Below are 17,755 nucleotides of genomic sequence, written 5' to 3' on the forward strand. Positions count from 1 at the left end.
ATTTGCTGATGGACTGACGGCCAGCCGCAGGCTGTGGTCCAGCTCTCTGAGCTGTCGGCCCCTCCTCCTCCTCCAGGACCCCAGCGACTCCTGCCAACCCCCCTAGTAGGTACCAGCTTCTCGCTTAAAATCAGATTAGAAATGGAAGAAGATTCCACATTCCTCCCAGGTTCCTGGGATCATCTTTGTTGTGAGTCATTTCTATTCTCGACCTTAGTGACGTATTCTCACTGCTTCCTGGACCTTGTGCCCAGTTCAAGCCTGGGACTTTGTCCTCATGTGTGTGTGTTTCGGGTATGGCCCCCTTTCTTTAAGAACATAATCACAAACTGTTGCAGGAAAATCACGCAGCTGCGGAAAGCACTGAAGACGGATTTAATACCTTACATCTTTGACTCAGAAAACCTCAGAGCTAATTGTGGCATAGGACCGTCCCCTTGTTTCTGCCGGGGTTAGCGGTCGGGGAGTCACCCTGCCTGGCCGCACCCCGCCCAGCCTCCTCTGACTTGATGGTCACCACGACCTTGTTCATCTAGACCCGCCTACCTGGGTCACATGATCCGAATGATCCAAATTCCCAGCGGGGAGGATGGCAGGGAAGCTGCCCAGCAGGAGGAGGGACAAAAGCCAGGAGCTTCCCGGATGCATGTGGTCTGCCCTCTGGGCTGTAAGCTCCTGGGGGCAGCTCTAGGCTTTCTCCACTCACACGAATTTTCCAGGTTCCTCATCCCTGCCCCCAGTCCGGTGCTTTGCTTGCTCACAGATGGGTTTTTCCAGGGACAGCGGTGGGCGGGCTGGGAACAGCAACCTGAAAATGATGATGTAGCCTCATCGTGTACACGGATGAGCTTCAGGTGGTTTGTCTGTGTCTGGATGACTCTGCACATAGAGCGTGAGTTTCATAATCTTTGGGACAGAAATGCTGCCAGAGTTGAGGGGGACCAGCTGAGTGACGGTGCAGGTGACGGCACTGTGTCAGTTGAAGTGACACCAGAATGAAGGGCACCTTCACAGTGTTAGGACCGTGACATGCCAGCCTGGAGAGCTTCCTGCGGTGACAGAGGTGTTCTGTCTGCACGTCCAGTGTGGTGGCCTCTGACCCGTGTGACTAGTGAGACTAAGGCGCCAACGCTAACTTTTTTATTTTTATTTATTTTATTTATTTTATTTATTTATTTTTGGCTGCGTTGAGTCTTCATTGCTGTGCGTGGGCTTTCTCTAGTTGCGGCAAGCCGGGGCTACTCTTTGTTGTTACAGTGGCTTCTCTTGTTGCAGAGCACAGGCACTAGGCGCGCGGGATCCAGTAGTTGTGGCACGCAGGCTCAGTAGTTACGGCTCGTGGGCTCTAGAGCACAGGCTCAGTAGTTGTGGCACACGGGCCTAGTTGCTCTGCAGCACGTGGGATCTTCCTGGGCCAGGGCTCGAACCCGTGTCCCCTGCATTGGCAGGCGGATTCTTAACCACTGTGCCACCAGGAAAGTCCCCAACTCTAACTTTTAAATTCTATTTAAAAAGAGCTTCCCGGGCTTCCCTGGTGGCGCAGTGGTTGAGAGTCCGCCTGCCGATGCAGGGGACACGGGTTCGTGCCCCGGTCCGGGAAGATCCCACATGCCACGGAGTGGCTGGGCCCGTGAGCCATAGCTGTTGAGCCTGCGCGTCCAGAGCCTGTACTCCGCAATGGGAGAGGCCACAACAGTGAGAGGCCCGTGTAACACAAAAAAATAAAAATAAAAAAGAGCGTCCCGACGACTACAACTGGGGTGTGCAAAACGCCAGCAGTAGGACACCAAGCATTTCTTGTTTTTCACTCGTTTTTCCTTCTTGGTAGAGGTGTGCTGTGGTCAGGGCCCCTTTTCCTCTAGGACAGACATGCATGTGAGGACCTAGTGGGAAGCCCTTGGCAGGACAAGGTGAACCTGATCTGTTGGGGACGGTCGGAAACCTGTGTCGGGCGCCGTCCTGGGGGTTTAGGTGGAGCTTGTTCTTTCCTCCCAGGAGGCAGGGATGCAGACACTTCGGGAGACCCTCCAGCATGAGCCAGCATGATGCGGGGGGACAAGAAGGAGGGGTAGGGGAGCCATCCCTGGTTTCCGGCCTAGGCGGCTGGCTCCTGGCGGCTCCCGTTGCTGAGACAGACCAAGTGGATTCTGCCTTGTTGCCGTCTAGTTCAGGTTCCCAACAGGGCATGGACGGCCTTGCGGTGGGGCTTGTGTTCAGAGGACTCGTCACAGAGGACGGGCGGGGACAGGAGACCGGGGTGCGTGGCCTGCGTACTCCTTCAGGATGGGGTCCAGAGGGGAGCCCAGGGTGGGTGGGGCCTCCCAGGAGCAACGTCAGCTCCTGTCTCCCGCATGCGGGACGGATGCCAGGTCACCACCTGTGGTTCGGGGAGGCTGGGCTGGGTACAGATGGAGTGTCAGCTGTGATGCAGCCTGTTTCCCCAACCCCAGGCCAGCCCCCCCCCCCCAGCATCCTCAGGCCCCTGGCTGGCTCTCTTCTTGGCCTTATCCCTGCAGAGTCAAGTCAGTGCAGAGCTCAGCTTCTCGCCAGCAGCTCTTCCCACATCCATCCTCGGACCCCCGCCTGGCCCACCGCACCCCCGGTGTTTTAACAGGTGTCACCTTGTGTGTCTGGGTCCCACCAAGTGACAGATTAGCAGAGGGCAAAATGCAGAAGGTCTTTCCCGGACGCTGCCCCTGTTTGACCGGAGAGGCCGGGTGAGATCTCCTCACCCTGCCTGCTGGTCTCCGGGGCCGGGGCTCGAAACGCTGAGTCTCAAGTTCCTAGCCTTTTCTCAGGCTGAGCTCTGTCCACTGCAGGTTCATCGCGGAGGAGGCTGCAGCCGCTGGGGCCAAGTGTGTGCTTACCCCCAGCCCCACCTGGATCGTTGACCCCATTGATGGCACCTGCAACTTCGTGCACAGGTGAGCGCAGGCACACCCCGGCTTTTCCGAAGCAGCACGTCAGCAAACTTCTAGCGGGTTTGTGGTCTCACTTACAAGTCATGATACTTTAAAGTTTCCCATTTGTGAGATATGTTCAGAGCATGTAGGAGATCTTCACTTGTTTAAAAACTATTGCATTTGTCACACTTAAACGTTGGGTTGAATTAAGAAGGACCCTTAAGGAGGCCCCTGGAGAGATGGGCAGGGTTGTAAATAACACAGGGTGTCTGGTCCAGCAGCCTTGGGAGCACGTGTATGGATGGTGGCCTGGGGGGTTGAGGAGCCACCGGCTGCCGGCCTAATCTGGACAGATGTCAGCCCAGAGCAGCAGGTTTTCGGGAGGTCAGAGGCATGTGATGGCAGTGACCTGCCCAGCCCCAGAAGCGCTGACAGGGGGCGGGGTGGGGGGCTGTCAAAGCCTCCCACGAGGACACTCGTGCAGCCCCAGAGCTGGTTGGCCTGGGCTCCTGCCCCATCCCGGGTCCCCATCGGCAGTTGGGGGGCCTGTGGACCTGCAGCCCCCACCAGCAGGACCCGTGGGGAGGGCCCCTCCCATAGGTGAGCCAGCCGCCTGCTTCCTTCCTTACAGTGAGAGCGGCCGGGGTGTGGGGTCCTCAAATGGAGCATTTATGTGTAAGTGTGGAAAGTGATTCAGCGCATCAGAGGTGGTCTTTTAGAGACGGTGGAACAGAGCCATCTGGTGACAGCAACAGTGTCATCAGACTCTAACTAGAGCATGACACCCCTGGGGAGTCCTGTGGGACCACAGGGCTCCCCTCTGGGTGTGTATCTCTGAGTGGGGCTCCTGTTCCTGTCCTACTGTGTGAGGGTGGTAGGCACAGAACGGGCCAAGCCCTACCATGGACAAAGGCCACATGTCCACCCCAGGACCAGAGAGAGAACCTGGACGAGAGTGTCATTTGGGAAACAAGCTGTGAGGCTGACCCTTAGACTCCAGACACAGTCCAGGGCCGTCCAGGTCTGTGGTGACCCTTGAAGCCTAAAGGCACTTGGGGGCCTCTGGCCACTGCACCTCGGACAGGACCTGTCCTGCTTGTGTCCAGCAGCACTGGGACTAGAGCAAGTGGGAAAAAGCCTTCTGAGGGCGGGAACCACAGCCAGGCCCGGCCGTGGCGTCTCAAGAGCCTCCCCATGGAAGACGGCAGGGGACATCACGGCGCAGCCTGGGCAAGGCTGGGTCCCGAGTCTCCTGGGTTAGAAGCAGCCCTTCCTTGTTCCTACTCGTTAAGCCCTAACGATCCTCACATAAAGGAGAAATCGTTCTGGAGACGTAACCTGTAAACCTGCAGGCAGGATGCGAGATCACCGCCTGCCTTCCACGCAGTGGCCACGCCTGCTGTCCTGCGCGAGGCTCACCCAGGGGTCACGGCAGGAGGGACGCGATTGTCTTGGACCCAGCCCCTCGATGGATGCAGGAGCCAGGCCCCTCTGTCCCTTCAGCCTCTGAGAACCAGAAAACTGATTATTAACAACTCTCCACCAGGTCCTCCGTGGTCACTGTTGAGTCACGTCCGTCCTGACGACGGCCAGCACTGTTGTCTGTCAAGGTCGCTGTCCTACATGTCAGCTCGGCCTGCTTGTCCTCGAAGCGCTCAGTGAAATTGTGGGAGGTACTTTTTGACAAAACAAACCCAGCCACGCTGTAGAAGGGTCCTCTGCGCCTCCAGCCATACAGAGGCTCCTGAGTTTGCACGCGTCCGTGTGTGTCACCGTGTAAACCATCTGTCTTCTCTGCAGGTTCCCGACAGTGGCAGTGAGCATTGGGTTTGCTGTGAACCAGGAGGTATGTGATGAGTGGGGCCTGGCCACGCGGCCCCTTGGGTGTTGTTTATTCATCTTGCTTCTTGGTTCCAACCTCAGTTTTCCTCTCCTTGTCCTCGGCCTTCATCATGATGAGTAAATCCAAGCATGTGTTTTCAAATCCAAGAAAGTAAACAAATGCAAACCAGTTTGGGGTGTGTGGGTTTGGGGCTCCAGCCAGCCCTCCCCCTCAGTGGCCGTTTAGCGATGCCGCGTGGAGGGGACGTTCTGGACAAATGTTCCCAGTTAGTCTCCATCTGACCCCTGGGGCGTGTGATCGAGTCACACACAAAAGAAACTCCTATTTTTGGAGGACATTTCTAATCCCAGTGTTCTATTCTTCATTCTCCTCTAGCTGTTGGGTGAGAACATGGCTGTTGCGTGGTTCCCATATACCCTCGGAACTGGGCCATATCTTGGGACCTGCAGAAAAGGCTGGATCCAGGCTTAAGCTTTATTATCCAGTTTCAGCGATTACACTTAGGAAAAGCCTTACCTTCGTTGCAGTTACTACAGTTACACTTGAATAGGGCAGGGGGCCAGGCTTTGCGGAGGGAGCCCTCATCAGGGCACCCTCAGGGTTAGCGCAGATTCTGGGGCAGCAGAGTCATACCCGTGAGAAAGAACTTAACTTTTGAGGTGAAGATAAGCAAGAGCCTTAATGTTGAGATCTGGTGAGGGAGTCAGTTACTCACTTGTTTCTCTGTTAAATGTGGTCATTGAGATGAGCAAGTGAAGCAGGAAGCTCGGGGCCCAGGGGCTGTTCATCCTGACGGCAGGGTCTCTGACTGGCCAGACCGAGGCCTGTGACGGTCCGGGGTGTGCGCTGGGTACACGTGTTCTGGCCTCGTCATGGAGGCCCTGGCTGCCTGCCGCAGTGTCTCAGAGGCCGGCCGGTTCCAGGACTGACCTGGGCTTGAGAAGGGGGGCGGTCACGTGCTGACTGGAGGGGGCACAGGACCTGGGTGTGTGCTGACTGGAGGGTCTTCCCAGAAGTGAGCCCTTCTCCTGCCTGCCCAGACTTCCCTTGGGCGTTTGCGGGGCTTCTCCTCGTTTTCTCTGTCCGTTGGCAGCCCCACAGGCCAGGCACGCGTGCTATTCTTAGCCCAGGACGGCAGGGAGTCCGGGAGGAGAGGCAGACGGGCTCCGGGTGTAGGGAGGCCTTTTCCCAGCTCCCCTCCTCTCGGCACTGGCTTGTGGGGACTGAGGCCGCGGGCCCAGTGATGTGTGCGGTGAGGGAGGGATCAGCCCCTCTGGTGAATCACGTCTCTTCCTGGGCCGCCCCAGGCTCTGTGATGCTCTTGGATCTCCAGATGCATTCTGAATTCTTCACACGTCAGCAATTTTGAGGGTTTCTTGTGGGGTTTGATTGGAGTCACAAGAGCCTTTTTTTCCCCTCCCAGAGAAAACAAAAGAGGCCTTTTTGAAGAAGGAAGCTTTTTCAGTAATTTTCAGTTACTAATGCTTGATTATGATGTCAGTTTAAAATATAGTTTTATTTGTTTAAATATATCTTTAAATATAGTTATTTAAGAAAAGAACATTTGCTTTCATGTCCAGGTCTAGGTTTGAATCCAGATGCTAATTTTTTGAGTTCCCTTTTGAAAGCTAATTTCCATCCATGGTCCTTGTGTTAGTGGTCACAGCTAGAGCTGCATGGCCTTCGGTCCCTGTGTCACATCCTGTATCTGTTTTCTGTCCTGCCCACCCCACAGCTGGAGTTCGGGGTGATTTACCACTGCACAGAGGAGCGGCTGTACACGGGCCGGAGGGGCCGGGGCGCCTTCTGCAACGGCCAGCGACTGCGCGTCTCCGGGGAGACAGGTGGGCCCCGCTCGTGTCACGCATTCCGCGAGGCAGTGGTGGGGATCTCCTACCGAGGTCCAGTCTCTTCGGGGACAGCGCGCCCCTGGTGGGCTGGACGTCGAGCCAGTCTGTGTTTCAGTGTGGATGTGGATGTGGCCGGGAGCCTTCAATGGGCCCTTTCTGTTCTGCTCTCACCTTTCATCCCTAATGTGAGAAGGAACCTGGCAACTAGTTCCCGTGTGGTCCCAGTGGGCCTGGGCGAGCTGGCCAGGCCAAGGGCAGGGTCAGAGGCATACTCTGGCCCTCGGAGCCTCTTGGTGACCCGGTTCCCCAAGTGCGGGCTGTGGCTTCCTGGATGTGAACCCACTGCCGTTGGCTTCAGTCCCTGCGAGAACACGGACGGCCGCAGGGGAGCCGTGTCCATGAGCCGTGGTGTATGCACCACAGATGCTCCCTGCCCTTGTCATTGCTGGAGCAGGACCCAAGTACACCGGTGGCTTTTACAAAGGGCTGCTGTTACACTCAGACTGCCTGTAACATACAGTATTGACAGTATGTGCCTAGTTGGCCTGAGAGGTGGTGAGAGGGGTCAGGAGTGTCCCTGCCGCCGAGCTGCCTGCAGCCAGTGAGGAGACAGGCCTTCCAGCCCAGGTCAGGTCCGCTGAGGTCCGGTGAGAGCAGCGCCGTCTGGATCCCTGGCCAGGGTGACTGTGAGCCGTGGATCTGCCAGGGAGATGATCGCCCCGTGAAGGACGGGCGAGGCAGGAGGCCCAGGCCTCACGAGTGTTGGGGGGGAGGTGGGCAGGAAGTAATATCGCAGGAGCTCCAGAGGGAGGGGCCTGGCAGGACCACGGACCGGCCTCTGCCACCACCCAGCCCAGGCTCCTGCCCGGGGACTGTTTGGTTTGGCCACGTAGACAGCAGTGTTGATTACAGCTGCGCCTGCCAGGAGTTGGCCTGCCAGCCAGTTGTGTAACTCGGGGGTGAGGGAACGAGTTGTCAAAGGCCCTGGTGAACTTTGCTCCACATTCATTTGCTGTGACTTGAGGCTCGGTGCCCACGCTCACACCCATCCCAGGTCCTCCACCCATGGGCCTCCTTGCTCAAACACGCTGTCCACCCCCCTCTGCAACGCGGAACCCTAAGTCCGTCGGTGCTTGTGTCCCAAAGCTCACTTGGGATTTTTTAAAAATTCTGACTCATAAAGTCCAGGGTGATGTTTTCATCCCTGGTTGTCTTCTATTTGCCGGGTGACGAGGTTTCTACAGGAGGTGACGGAAAGCTCTCCTCAGCAGCATGGTCCTTAGGTGTTGTACAGACCTGGCTTCAAAGCCTGATTCTGACACCTTCCACATGTGACTTGTTAGCTCTGCTCCTGGAACCTCAGTGTTCACGTGGGCGGGAGGTGACGCTGATGACAGCTGTGAGGATCAAATTAAATCCTACCCACAGGGCACTCAGGAACGGCCTGGCGCTGGTGTCCAAAATGAGTCATTATCAGAGAAGGAATTTGAATCTTCGCATGAGATCAACCAGCTGTTAATTCTGGGATGCGTTTCTGGAGGAAGCGGTCGCTAAAACAACCACCACTCATCTCCCTGCTTTCCTTGCCTTCTCTTTCCTGTGCTCCTTTCTGCAATGTTTTCAACTCACAAAAACAAAGCAAAGACCACACTGCATAGCGGTAAAGGATTAGATGAGGCCAGAATTTCTTTGGTAGCTTTTTCTCAAAATTCTACCTTGCAGAACTGCAAACACATACAAAAAGTACAGTGAACCCACATGACCCATCACAGCCTGATGTCACCCCTCTGCCCTTCCCCCACGGCCAACCCTGCTTCCTCCAAGCTGCCTGCCCCCACCACCCCAAACAACTCCTTGCTACAAACCCCAGACATAATGGCACTTTCTAGCCAGCATTTCAGTACGTATCTCTCTGTCACTTTCTCTTAAATCTTTTCCACCTTTTTCACCGATTTTTTAATTTTTAAAAATTTCAAAAAAAAATTTCCTCCTTTTCACCTTCCATGTCTTGTAAAGCATAATCTATTGTGTTTATTTATTCTCGTTCCTTTAGCTTGACCTTCTTTTCTGAACTGTTTCCTTTCCTAATTCTTTCCTAGGTTCCCTCCCCTCTACTTTTGAGTGATGTTCTTCTTCTGTGGATTCTCCGTTTCTTTCTCTTGCAGCTACTTCTGTTTTGTGGACAGGTCTTTCTGGAAATCTCTGATCGACTGGAGAGATGTTATTCTGCTCCCTATTCTCTTTTTTCTTATGATCATTGTGTATGGGATTCAAACATCATTCTTTTACATTCTTTCTAATTGAAAGAGCTCTGGAGGCCGGTGGTGTGATGGGGTGGGGGGGTGAACACTTTCCATCGTCTCGTGGCTCTAGGGCTCCCTCTTCTGCTGTGTTTGTGAAGTGCCTGCAAAGTTGGCCTCTTCCTTGGATGGTTGGCTCTGCTCCTCCCGCAGTGCTACCTGTATCGTCTCCCTCCTTTGCCCCTGATTCCCGTCCAGTGAATTTGGGGTTCACTCCCATGCGTTTCTGCCCAGTGGGTCCTGCCCTGAGAGTCCCTGGAAGGTCGGTTACGAGAGGTCGTAGTAGCTGTCAGGGGTTCGCCCGCCCACTTGCCCTCTGGGGCCTGGATACGTCCTTGTGGATGTAGGTTTTTGTACATGGTTTTTGTCTGTGGTTTGTGTTTTGCTCTCCCAGCTGCTCTGTTTTCTTGTCAGAGGGGATTTGGAAGAGGTTACATAGGTTTCCAGGGCAGTCTTCTCCAGGATTCTGAACAATACTTTTTTTTTTCCAATTATTTATTTTTGAACATAATGTATTGAGGTGAAGGTCACGTAACATGAAATTAGCTGTTGTAAAGTGAGTAATTCAGTGGCGTTACGTTCCTGGCGCCCCGTGTTTGGGTGGCTCTGGGGTAACCCCTTCCCGTTGGTCACTCTCTGCCTCTCCCTCACAGCCCCCAGCCTTCTTTCTGTCTAGTTCTGGGGTTTTCAGTGAAGTACAGCTAATACTACTTTTCGTGTGAGGAGCTCACGGTCTGCAAGGATCTGGAAGCCCAAGCACGTGTGTCACACATGCCGGTCCGAGGCCATCACGGGAGCTGCACGACCTGTGCTCATGCCCACACTTCAAGGCACAGTCACCTCTTTCCTGTAAGGACGTATTTCAGGGCAGACAGAGGACTTGCTTCTCTCACCTCTAAGTTGTAAAATCTCTCTCAAGACAACAGTGCTCTGATCCTCAACCAGAAAAAGGGTTTTCAAACTGTTGGAAGTCATGGACTATTTTTTCACCCTAAAATTTGTTTATTGAAAGAGGATGCATAGATGCCCTGCTTCAAAATCTATTTGATTTTTTTTTATAGTGGTAAAATATATATAACTTAATAATTGCCGTTCTAACCATTTTTAAGTGTACAATTCAGTGGCATTAATTACATTCACGATCTTGTGCGTCCATTTCCTCTATTTCCAAATTATTTATCGCTGCAAATAGAAACTCTGAGCCCATTAAGCAATAGGTCCCCGTGCCCCCCCCACACACACACCCATGAAGTCACAGAATATTTTAAATTATATATATATATTAGTATTTGATTAAGAGCTAAACTATTATGATAAAAATAGTTTGAAAGGTAATAAAAGTCATAGTAATTGTGGAGAGCTAGTCAGAATTAATCATAATATAAGACAATATTAAGTAGAGGGGATTGCCATTTTTACCTTTGTTTCATTATCTGGGCAAAAGAAAACAGTAGAAAGTATTTTGCCTCAGGTGGCAGAGTTCAGATGACTTCTTAACTGTCTGGGTTTCATTTAAAAACACCGCTGTGCAAGCGTGAGGAAGAGTGGATACACTGTAGCTGGGGGGTGGGGGACACTGGGCACAGAGGTGTCTTCTCACAGATGAAAAACTACGGGAAGAAACCCTTTCTTTGGCGTCATCACCAGGCAAGCTTGAGTCAAGGTCTGGGCCTCACGACCTCCTGCAGGTCACCCACTGCTCCTGGCCCTGTTGAGGTCTTTTTCTTCAAAACAAGTCTTTTTTCCGTGGGAAGGTGCCCTCTTAGCTTGCAGCCCAGTGAGGGTGGGGTCGGGAGGTGAGCTCTGGAAGGCAGACTGGGTCCTGTCCCCGGAGATCCTGGAGCCGCCGCCCTGTGCCCCTCGTGTGGGTAGAGCCCAAGCCGCCACCAGACACATGGCAGGGCTGGTCGCTGGCCCAGCTGTGGTGCCAGGTCTCAGAAAGTCTTTACAATATAAAATGAGAGCCTCCAGTGTGAGAAAAGGGGAAATGGTACAGACTCAATGCCTCCTCCCAGTGGTCTGTCCCTGGTGGGAGATGACTTTGTGGGAGTCAGGCGGGATTGGGCCCCGGGGAGTGAGGTTACCTATGGGCGTGGTTTTCCTCCACTTCATGGAGGGGATTTGTTCTCTCAACTGAACACACAAGAGTGGCTGATCCTGCCTGAACGGCAAGACCTGACGAGACAGGACACTAGATCTGGATGTGATTGTGTGTGTGGCCAAGAGGGACAGTGCTATGACCCCCGCAATGAGTCAGGCCCGGCCCGCCTGCAGCCACTTTGCTGTGTCTGATGGCCACAGCATCTACCCCCGATGCTGGGGGGTTGCTCCCGAGGACCCCTTTCCAAAGACGTTGCTTAGCAGTCACTTCCTCCGCAGGGATGACGTTTCCATCTTTGTCATCACGGCAGCTAGCGAAAAGCTTTTATTATTATTATTTTTAAAATTTATTTTTGGCTGCGTTGGGTCTCCGTTGCTGCCCGTGCGGGCTTTCTCTAGTTGCGGCGAGCGGGGGCTACTCTTCGTTGCGGTGCGCGGGCTTCTCATTGCAGTGGCTTCTCTTGTTGTGGAGCACGGGCTCTAGGCACGCGTGCTCAGTAGTAGTGGCTCGCGGGCTTTAGGGCGCAGGCTCAGTAGTTTTGGTGCACAGGCTTAGTTGCCCTGCAGCATGTGGAATCTTTGTTCCCTGACCGGGGATCGAACCCGTGTCCCCTGCATTGGCAGGTGGATTCTTAACCACTGCACCACCAGGGCAGTCCCAAGAAAGGTTTTTAAAGGCAGATTTATTTGATGAGGCATTTTTTTTCCTCCAAACATGGGGCGTTCCCAGTTTGGAGTCACTTTGTTTTTATTTGTGACTGAATGATGCTGGTTTCATGAGCCACCAGACCCGTCCGAGTTCTTGCTGGTAAGCGTCCCTGAAAAGAGAGAACTGGGAGGTCTGCCCCCCACCACCCCTGCATCTGGGACTTTCTGGGGCCTGGGAGGTGAGATGGTCAGAGTGTGGCTTCGACTCTAGTCAGCACGTCCTTCCTTTCCCAGGCCAAAAACCTCTGTGGCATCAGCCACCCAGGGATGACACTGAATCAGGCAAACCCGCTGGAGGCGGGTTTGCAGTTCGCTTCAAGGGAAAACCCGACTGCTGGGTGAGAACTGAGCCTTGGTGTTTCTGACTTGGAGAAATTCTCTCCACACAGATCTCTCCAAGGCCCTGGTTCTGACAGAAATTGGGCCCAGACGAGACCCCACGACACTGAAGCTGTTCCTGAGCAACATGGAGAGGCTGCTCCGTGCTGGGGCCCATGGGTACGCGCTCCCCTCCCGGGCCTGGGACCCATGGGTGCATGCTCCCCCTCCCCGAGACCCACAGGATGCCCAGGCCCCACGAACAGCTCGCAGGCTGCTCCTCGGGGCAGGAGCAGTGACACTCGAGCCAGCCCGGTCTCCAGCCAGGAGCTCGTGCAGCCTGTGGAGGTGGGGTGGCAGGGGACCTGTGGGAGCCCATCTCAGCCCCGTGTGCGCCCAGAGCTCAGCGTCCTTCGTGATGACAGTGACGCCCCCCCAGCCCAGTCTCCCCCGGGTCTGTGCTGTGACTGTGGCCACCCCAGATGGTTTAAATCTAAGGTCGTTGAAGGTCCACAGAGTGAAGGTTGTGTCCTTCAGTTGCACCAGCCACACTTCAGGTGCCACGGCCTTGGGCTGGTGGCTTCGCGGGGCCGAGTGGTCCATCACCACAGAAAGTTCTATTGGACGGCATGGCTCTGGGCCCAGGGCTCAGAATCGAGCTTTTGGGAAGAGGCCCTGGGCTCTTGTTTAGCTCCTGAGGGTGCCTGCGGTGGAGGGGGCGGGCACTGGAGCAGAGCCATTCAGTGTGTTTCCCCTCCTCCATCTCCGCCAGGGTCCGAGTCATCGGCAGCTCCACCTTAGCGCTCTGCCACCTGGCCTCGGGCGCCGCCGACGCCTACTACCAGTTTGGCCTGCATTGTTGGGACCTGGCTGCAGCCACTGTCATCATCAGGGAAGCAGGCGGCGTCGTGATGGACACGTCAGGTGAGCTCGGGCCCTCAGCCCGCCCTCCGCCCCCAGGGGTGCATCCCCAGGACAGACCCGCAATGCCCCAGACAGACAGGCCCCCTCCTCTGCTAACAGGGATGTGTAGGGAGGGCAGCGGGCTAGGCCAGAAGGCCCCTCCCCCTTCCTACCTCCAGGTGTGAAAATAGACCCAGGGTCAGGACGGGTGGCTGTGTTTTCTAAACACTCACTTCCCCGCCGCACCCACACACACACACACAGTCCACTGAGACCACAGAGCAGGCAGCATGCTCCCTGATCCAATGACAAGGATTTAGGTGATAGATCCTAGAGGTGACCTGTTCCTCTGCCTCAGAGTCACCGTGCCCAGTTACTGACCCCATGGGGGTGAGTCCCACAGCGTCCCTGTCCCGGGGACGCCCATGGAGCCTCATCTGACATTGGAGTCCTCTGTGGAGCCCATCATCCCCCAGCTTTAATCCAGAGCCTGTTGCGGAAGCACTGGGCTCCGTTTAACTGCTGGCACTGGCGGTGGGCCCTTCATCCCATGATCGCTCCGTTTTTGCTCCTTCTCCTCAGGAGGCCCCTAGTTGAGCTTCCGGGAGGGTGTGAAGTGAAGAGGGGTCAGCCTTGGGCATCGAGGCTAGGCGGGCCCGTCCCCATTAAAGACATGTCTGTCCTGGATGTGACCACGCGCACACGCACGCACACACACACGCACGCACGCACGCATGTGCACTGAGGTCTCCAGCGAGGCCGTTAGGCCTGTTCACACCTCCAGGAGGTCGAGGGCCTTCATCCTGCCCCAGATACCTGGTACACAGAGCAGCCACATCGAGGGGCCCAGCAGAAAGGCCACCCCCAGCACCCCCCCACCAAGGCCTCCTGGGTCCCTGGAGGCCCGTGCAGCGCAGAGTTTTGAGAACTGCTCCCTGTCCTGACCTAACACTGTTTGAGCCTCCGGCCTGAACGCTGTACCTTGAGCCACTTTCTCCCAGCGCAGCCTCAAGAGGTGCCGGTCCTGGATGGCACCCAGGTTGGGGCAGAGCGGGGCTGAGGCTCCACCCTTTGGGCTGGCTCAGCCTGAGTGCTGGGCTGATGGGGGTCGTGCCGCCCCCTCCCTAACCCAGACACCCTGTCCCTCTGTCCGCAGGCGGGCCGCTAGACCTCATGTCTTGCAGGGTGGTTGCTGCGGGCACACGGGAAATGGCGGTGCTCATAGCTCAGGCCCTACAGACGATTAACTACGGGCGGGACGATGAGAGGTGAGGGGAGCAGACAGGGCTGCCCCAGGACGGGGCCTTCCTGGGAACCTGGAGCAAGAGTTCCTGATCCCCAAAGGAGCCATCAGGCTGGAGTCCGGGCTGTCTGGCTGAGCCCACGTCTTGGTGACTTTGGTGTCCAGTGGTTCCTCTCTGTAATCTCACGTAGCCTTGTGTGGGTTGGTCCAGCCCTCCTACCGGGGCCGAAACCTGGATCTCACAGGATGTATGTATTGATGCTGCAATTGCAATTTTTTTTCCAGAATGCAAATCTCAGGTAATAAGGCTTTCGAACTGCTGATAAAGCAGACTTGCTCTCAGCGACCTCCCCCGCCTCTGCCCATGGTACTTCAGAATGCAATAAACCAAATGATGACTCTCTGCTTGTTTCCCTCCACAAGTGTGTCGCCTATTTCCCCACACGACCCCCAAAATCCACAGGCTCTTTAGGGAAGTTTGCATATGACAGCCCAGAGGTGACATGCTTGCTATCTGCCTGCCGCGGGTGATGAAAACAACTTCAGTAATTATCACGTCAGTATTTAAATCCGAGACGTGGGTCAGACTGAAGAAAACCAAACGTCTAAAATGCTGTGTCAAAATGTTTTTGTGATCAGTTTAACAAAGAAAATTATTTTCTGGGCCTTATTATTTTCCTCTTTAGGAGCAGGAATTATATATAAGAATAATTCTAATGAGGATATTCACTGGCTGGCTACGGGTCTTTTCTGAAGTTTAAAAATCGAGGAAGTCAGTCTTAGGACGGAGGAAATTCCAGCCCACGCTTAGCTTTCTCCCTCGTGTCCTAATTTGCAGTCAACAATAATTAAAGAGTATTTAGGGCTTCCCTGTTGGCGCAGTGGTTGAGAGTCCACCCGCCGGTGCAGAGGACACGGGTTCGTGCCCCGGTCGGGAAGATCCCACATGCCGCGGAGCGGCTGGCCCGTGAGCCATGGCCACTGAGCCTGCACGCCCGGAGCCTGTGCTCCGCAGCGGGAGAGGCCACAACAGTGAGAGGCCCGCGTACTGCGAAAAAAAAAAGAGTATTTAGAGCGGCCCTAGCACCTGCTGTCTCTGGCGCCTAAACTCCGGGGCTCGGCCTGTGCAATGACCCAGGCCACTTTCACCAAACCACACCCTAGAGAGCCCTCGGCAAGCCCCACCGGCCCTGCTCCCCTCTGCGGACACTGCGGGGCCTCAGAGCGCATGACGCTGACTCCCCTGTGCCACCTGCTGCTCACAGGGCAGGTTGTACTGGGCCCGCTCACGTACCTGGTGGAGCCCAGGGGGCCCCCCAGGGGTAATTCCCTCCCCAAGCCAATCCCCAGAGGCCTCACCTCCACCTCCCCTTGGGTTACTGATTGATACATTCGCTATCTTTAGGAAGGAGTTTTCTGATCTGATCTGAATGGGTGACAGGTGATGTCCCGAAAGGCACACAGGTAAAAGGCCTCAGACACGTGAGGACTGGGGTCTCCTTTGGGACTAGGGCGTCTCATGCCTGCTGTGCATGAGGACCCACCTTTGATACCCACACGAGGACCGCAGGCTGCATGCAGGTGGGGAGGCTCAGCGGCCACTTGGTGCCCCTGCCACCCCTTGGGGCCTCGAATCTCCCCTGCACCCCGGCCAGTGTCTGGCCCCTCGTTGACCCCCACTGAAGGCACACTGTCCTCCAGAGACCACCCCCACGCTGGGATCCTTCAGCTTCCGTCTCGGCTCTGGCTTTCACCTGTGGGTCCGCGAATAACCAAGGAGGCTTCTGTGTGGTGGTGTCAGGACTCAGATCCCTGTCCTCGTCCTGCCCCCGCCTCCAGGTGAGGTGGCTCTGGGTTCCCTTCTGGGAACCAGCATCGCCCCCACCACCACCGCCCGCCAACCCCAGTGTGGCCTCTAGACATCAGGCTCCAACTGGCGGCCCCTGTGCCCCACCTGACCAGCCAGCCCAAGCTCCCTCTGTTGGGACACCACCAGCTGTCCTAGCTGGTGGATTGTACGACCACATGTAGGACGTTATTCTCTTCACACCTTGTGTTCTAGAATCAATGAAAACAATACAGCGAAGTAGGGAAGCAGCTTCTCTCTGTGCAGAACCACAGCTCTGTGAAGCTTGAGCACACAGGTGCAGAGCGTCTAACCGCAGGATCTTATCCCAAGGTGGTGGGAGGACGCGAGAGACGGGAGCCGTCCCAGGGCCGTGGCTGCAGGGCACATGCAGCCCCACTTTGCTGTGCGGATACTGGGGAAATTGTGCGTTTCTGGTGGCAGCTCCCGCCTAACCCCCTGCGGTGCACCTGAGCGGGCTCTGCGGTCGGCGCACGGATTCATGACGCGTCGGCAGGGCCCCACGAGCCGTCCCCGCCCTGGGCGTGTGCTGGGCACGCGGGAAAGGCACGTGACCACTCCCGCAGGCTCTGAAGAGACCTCGCGGACGGTGATGCCGCCACAGTCCGGTCCTCTACAGAGCTCCATGTTGTGTATGAGCTCGCAAACCTCGGTGCGTCCACAGTGGTGTCACCAGTCTGCCCGTTGGCAGCCTTGGCTGGAGAGTATTCATGCAAAGCCAAGGCTGTGGGACGGGGGTCCAAGGGCCGGGGCGGGTGGGGGGGGGGGGGGCGGGCGGCGGTCGGCAGGACAGCAGGCAGAGCAGCAGCCAGACGCCCAGGCGGCCGGGTTGGTGGCCAGAGGAAGAGCTGTTTACTGCCACCAGGCAGCTGGTGGCAGGTCCCCCCCTCCCCCACCTTGGCGGGGACGCCACATGTGGAGCCAAATGGGGCCAGAGTGGACATGTGGGGCAAGAGGGTTGGAGCCGCCACTCCCAGCCGTCCAGAGTCTCATCGCTGGGCACACGGATGGCCTTTGCTGTCTCTCAGCTTCGAGAAAAGCCTCAGCTTCTGCTCCCTGGTCACTGCCATGGCTCAAAGCTGGCATGGGTGTGTCCTGGTCTTGCACCAGCTCTGACAGATTTCTGGTTGGCAGCAAGACCAGTGCAGAAAAGGAAGGAAAAGGTCTGGGCCACCCTGGTTTTCTGTTTTTAAAAAACATGATGCCATATCTGTACACTGGTGTTCACAGTGGCACTATTCACAGTGGCCAGGAGAGGGAGGCTACCCAAGTGTCCATCAATGGCTGATGAATAAACGGAATGTGGTCCATCCACAAAGTGAGGTATTATTCAGCCTTAGAAAGGAAGGAAATCGTGACCACTGCTACCACGTGGATGAACAGGTGTGACTAGGAGTCACTTTTATTTCATTAGGAGAGGTGACGTCACTATGGTGTGTGTGACAACGTTCTGGTTTCTTCAGAGATGCAGGTTGAAGGATTTGATGTGAAGGGGTTCAAATAAAAATACAGATTAAAAAAACAAGCAAATATGTCAAAATGTTAACGGTGATTGGATCCAGGCACTGGGTATAAGGATGCTCATGGCATGTTCTTTCTATATGTCTTTATATTTTTTAAAGGTTTTTTAAAATTTTATTTATTTTATTTATTTTTGGCTGCATTGGGTCTTCGTTGCTGCTCGCGGGCTTTCTCTAGTTGCAGGGAGTGGGGGCTACTC

The 17,755-nt window shown here is 55.4% G+C and overlaps 1 protein-coding gene across 1 annotated transcript in view; it reads left to right on the forward strand.

The window, feature by feature from the left end:
- The window catches only part of IMPA2 (inositol monophosphatase 2), a 28,863-nt gene extending 14,292 nt beyond the window's left edge, over nucleotides 1-14,571 (forward strand). Inside the window, exons 3-8 of the mRNA XM_032603364.1 lie at nucleotides 2,820-2,924; nucleotides 4,704-4,749; nucleotides 6,482-6,590; nucleotides 12,094-12,202; nucleotides 12,795-12,946; nucleotides 14,082-14,571. Coding sequence (XP_032459255.1) covers nucleotides 2,820-2,924; nucleotides 4,704-4,749; nucleotides 6,482-6,590; nucleotides 12,094-12,202; nucleotides 12,795-12,946; nucleotides 14,082-14,197 — 637 coding nt within the window. The 3' untranslated portion in view covers nucleotides 14,198-14,571. The remainder of the gene's footprint in view (nucleotides 1-2,819; nucleotides 2,925-4,703; nucleotides 4,750-6,481; nucleotides 6,591-12,093; nucleotides 12,203-12,794; nucleotides 12,947-14,081) is intronic.
- The last annotated feature ends 3,184 nt before the right edge of the window (nucleotides 14,572-17,755 follow it).

Source organism: Phocoena sinus, chromosome 14 (assembly GCF_008692025.1).
Source record: "Phocoena sinus isolate mPhoSin1 chromosome 14, mPhoSin1.pri, whole genome shotgun sequence".
Classification (NCBI taxonomy): domain Eukaryota; kingdom Metazoa; phylum Chordata; class Mammalia; order Artiodactyla; family Phocoenidae; genus Phocoena; species Phocoena sinus.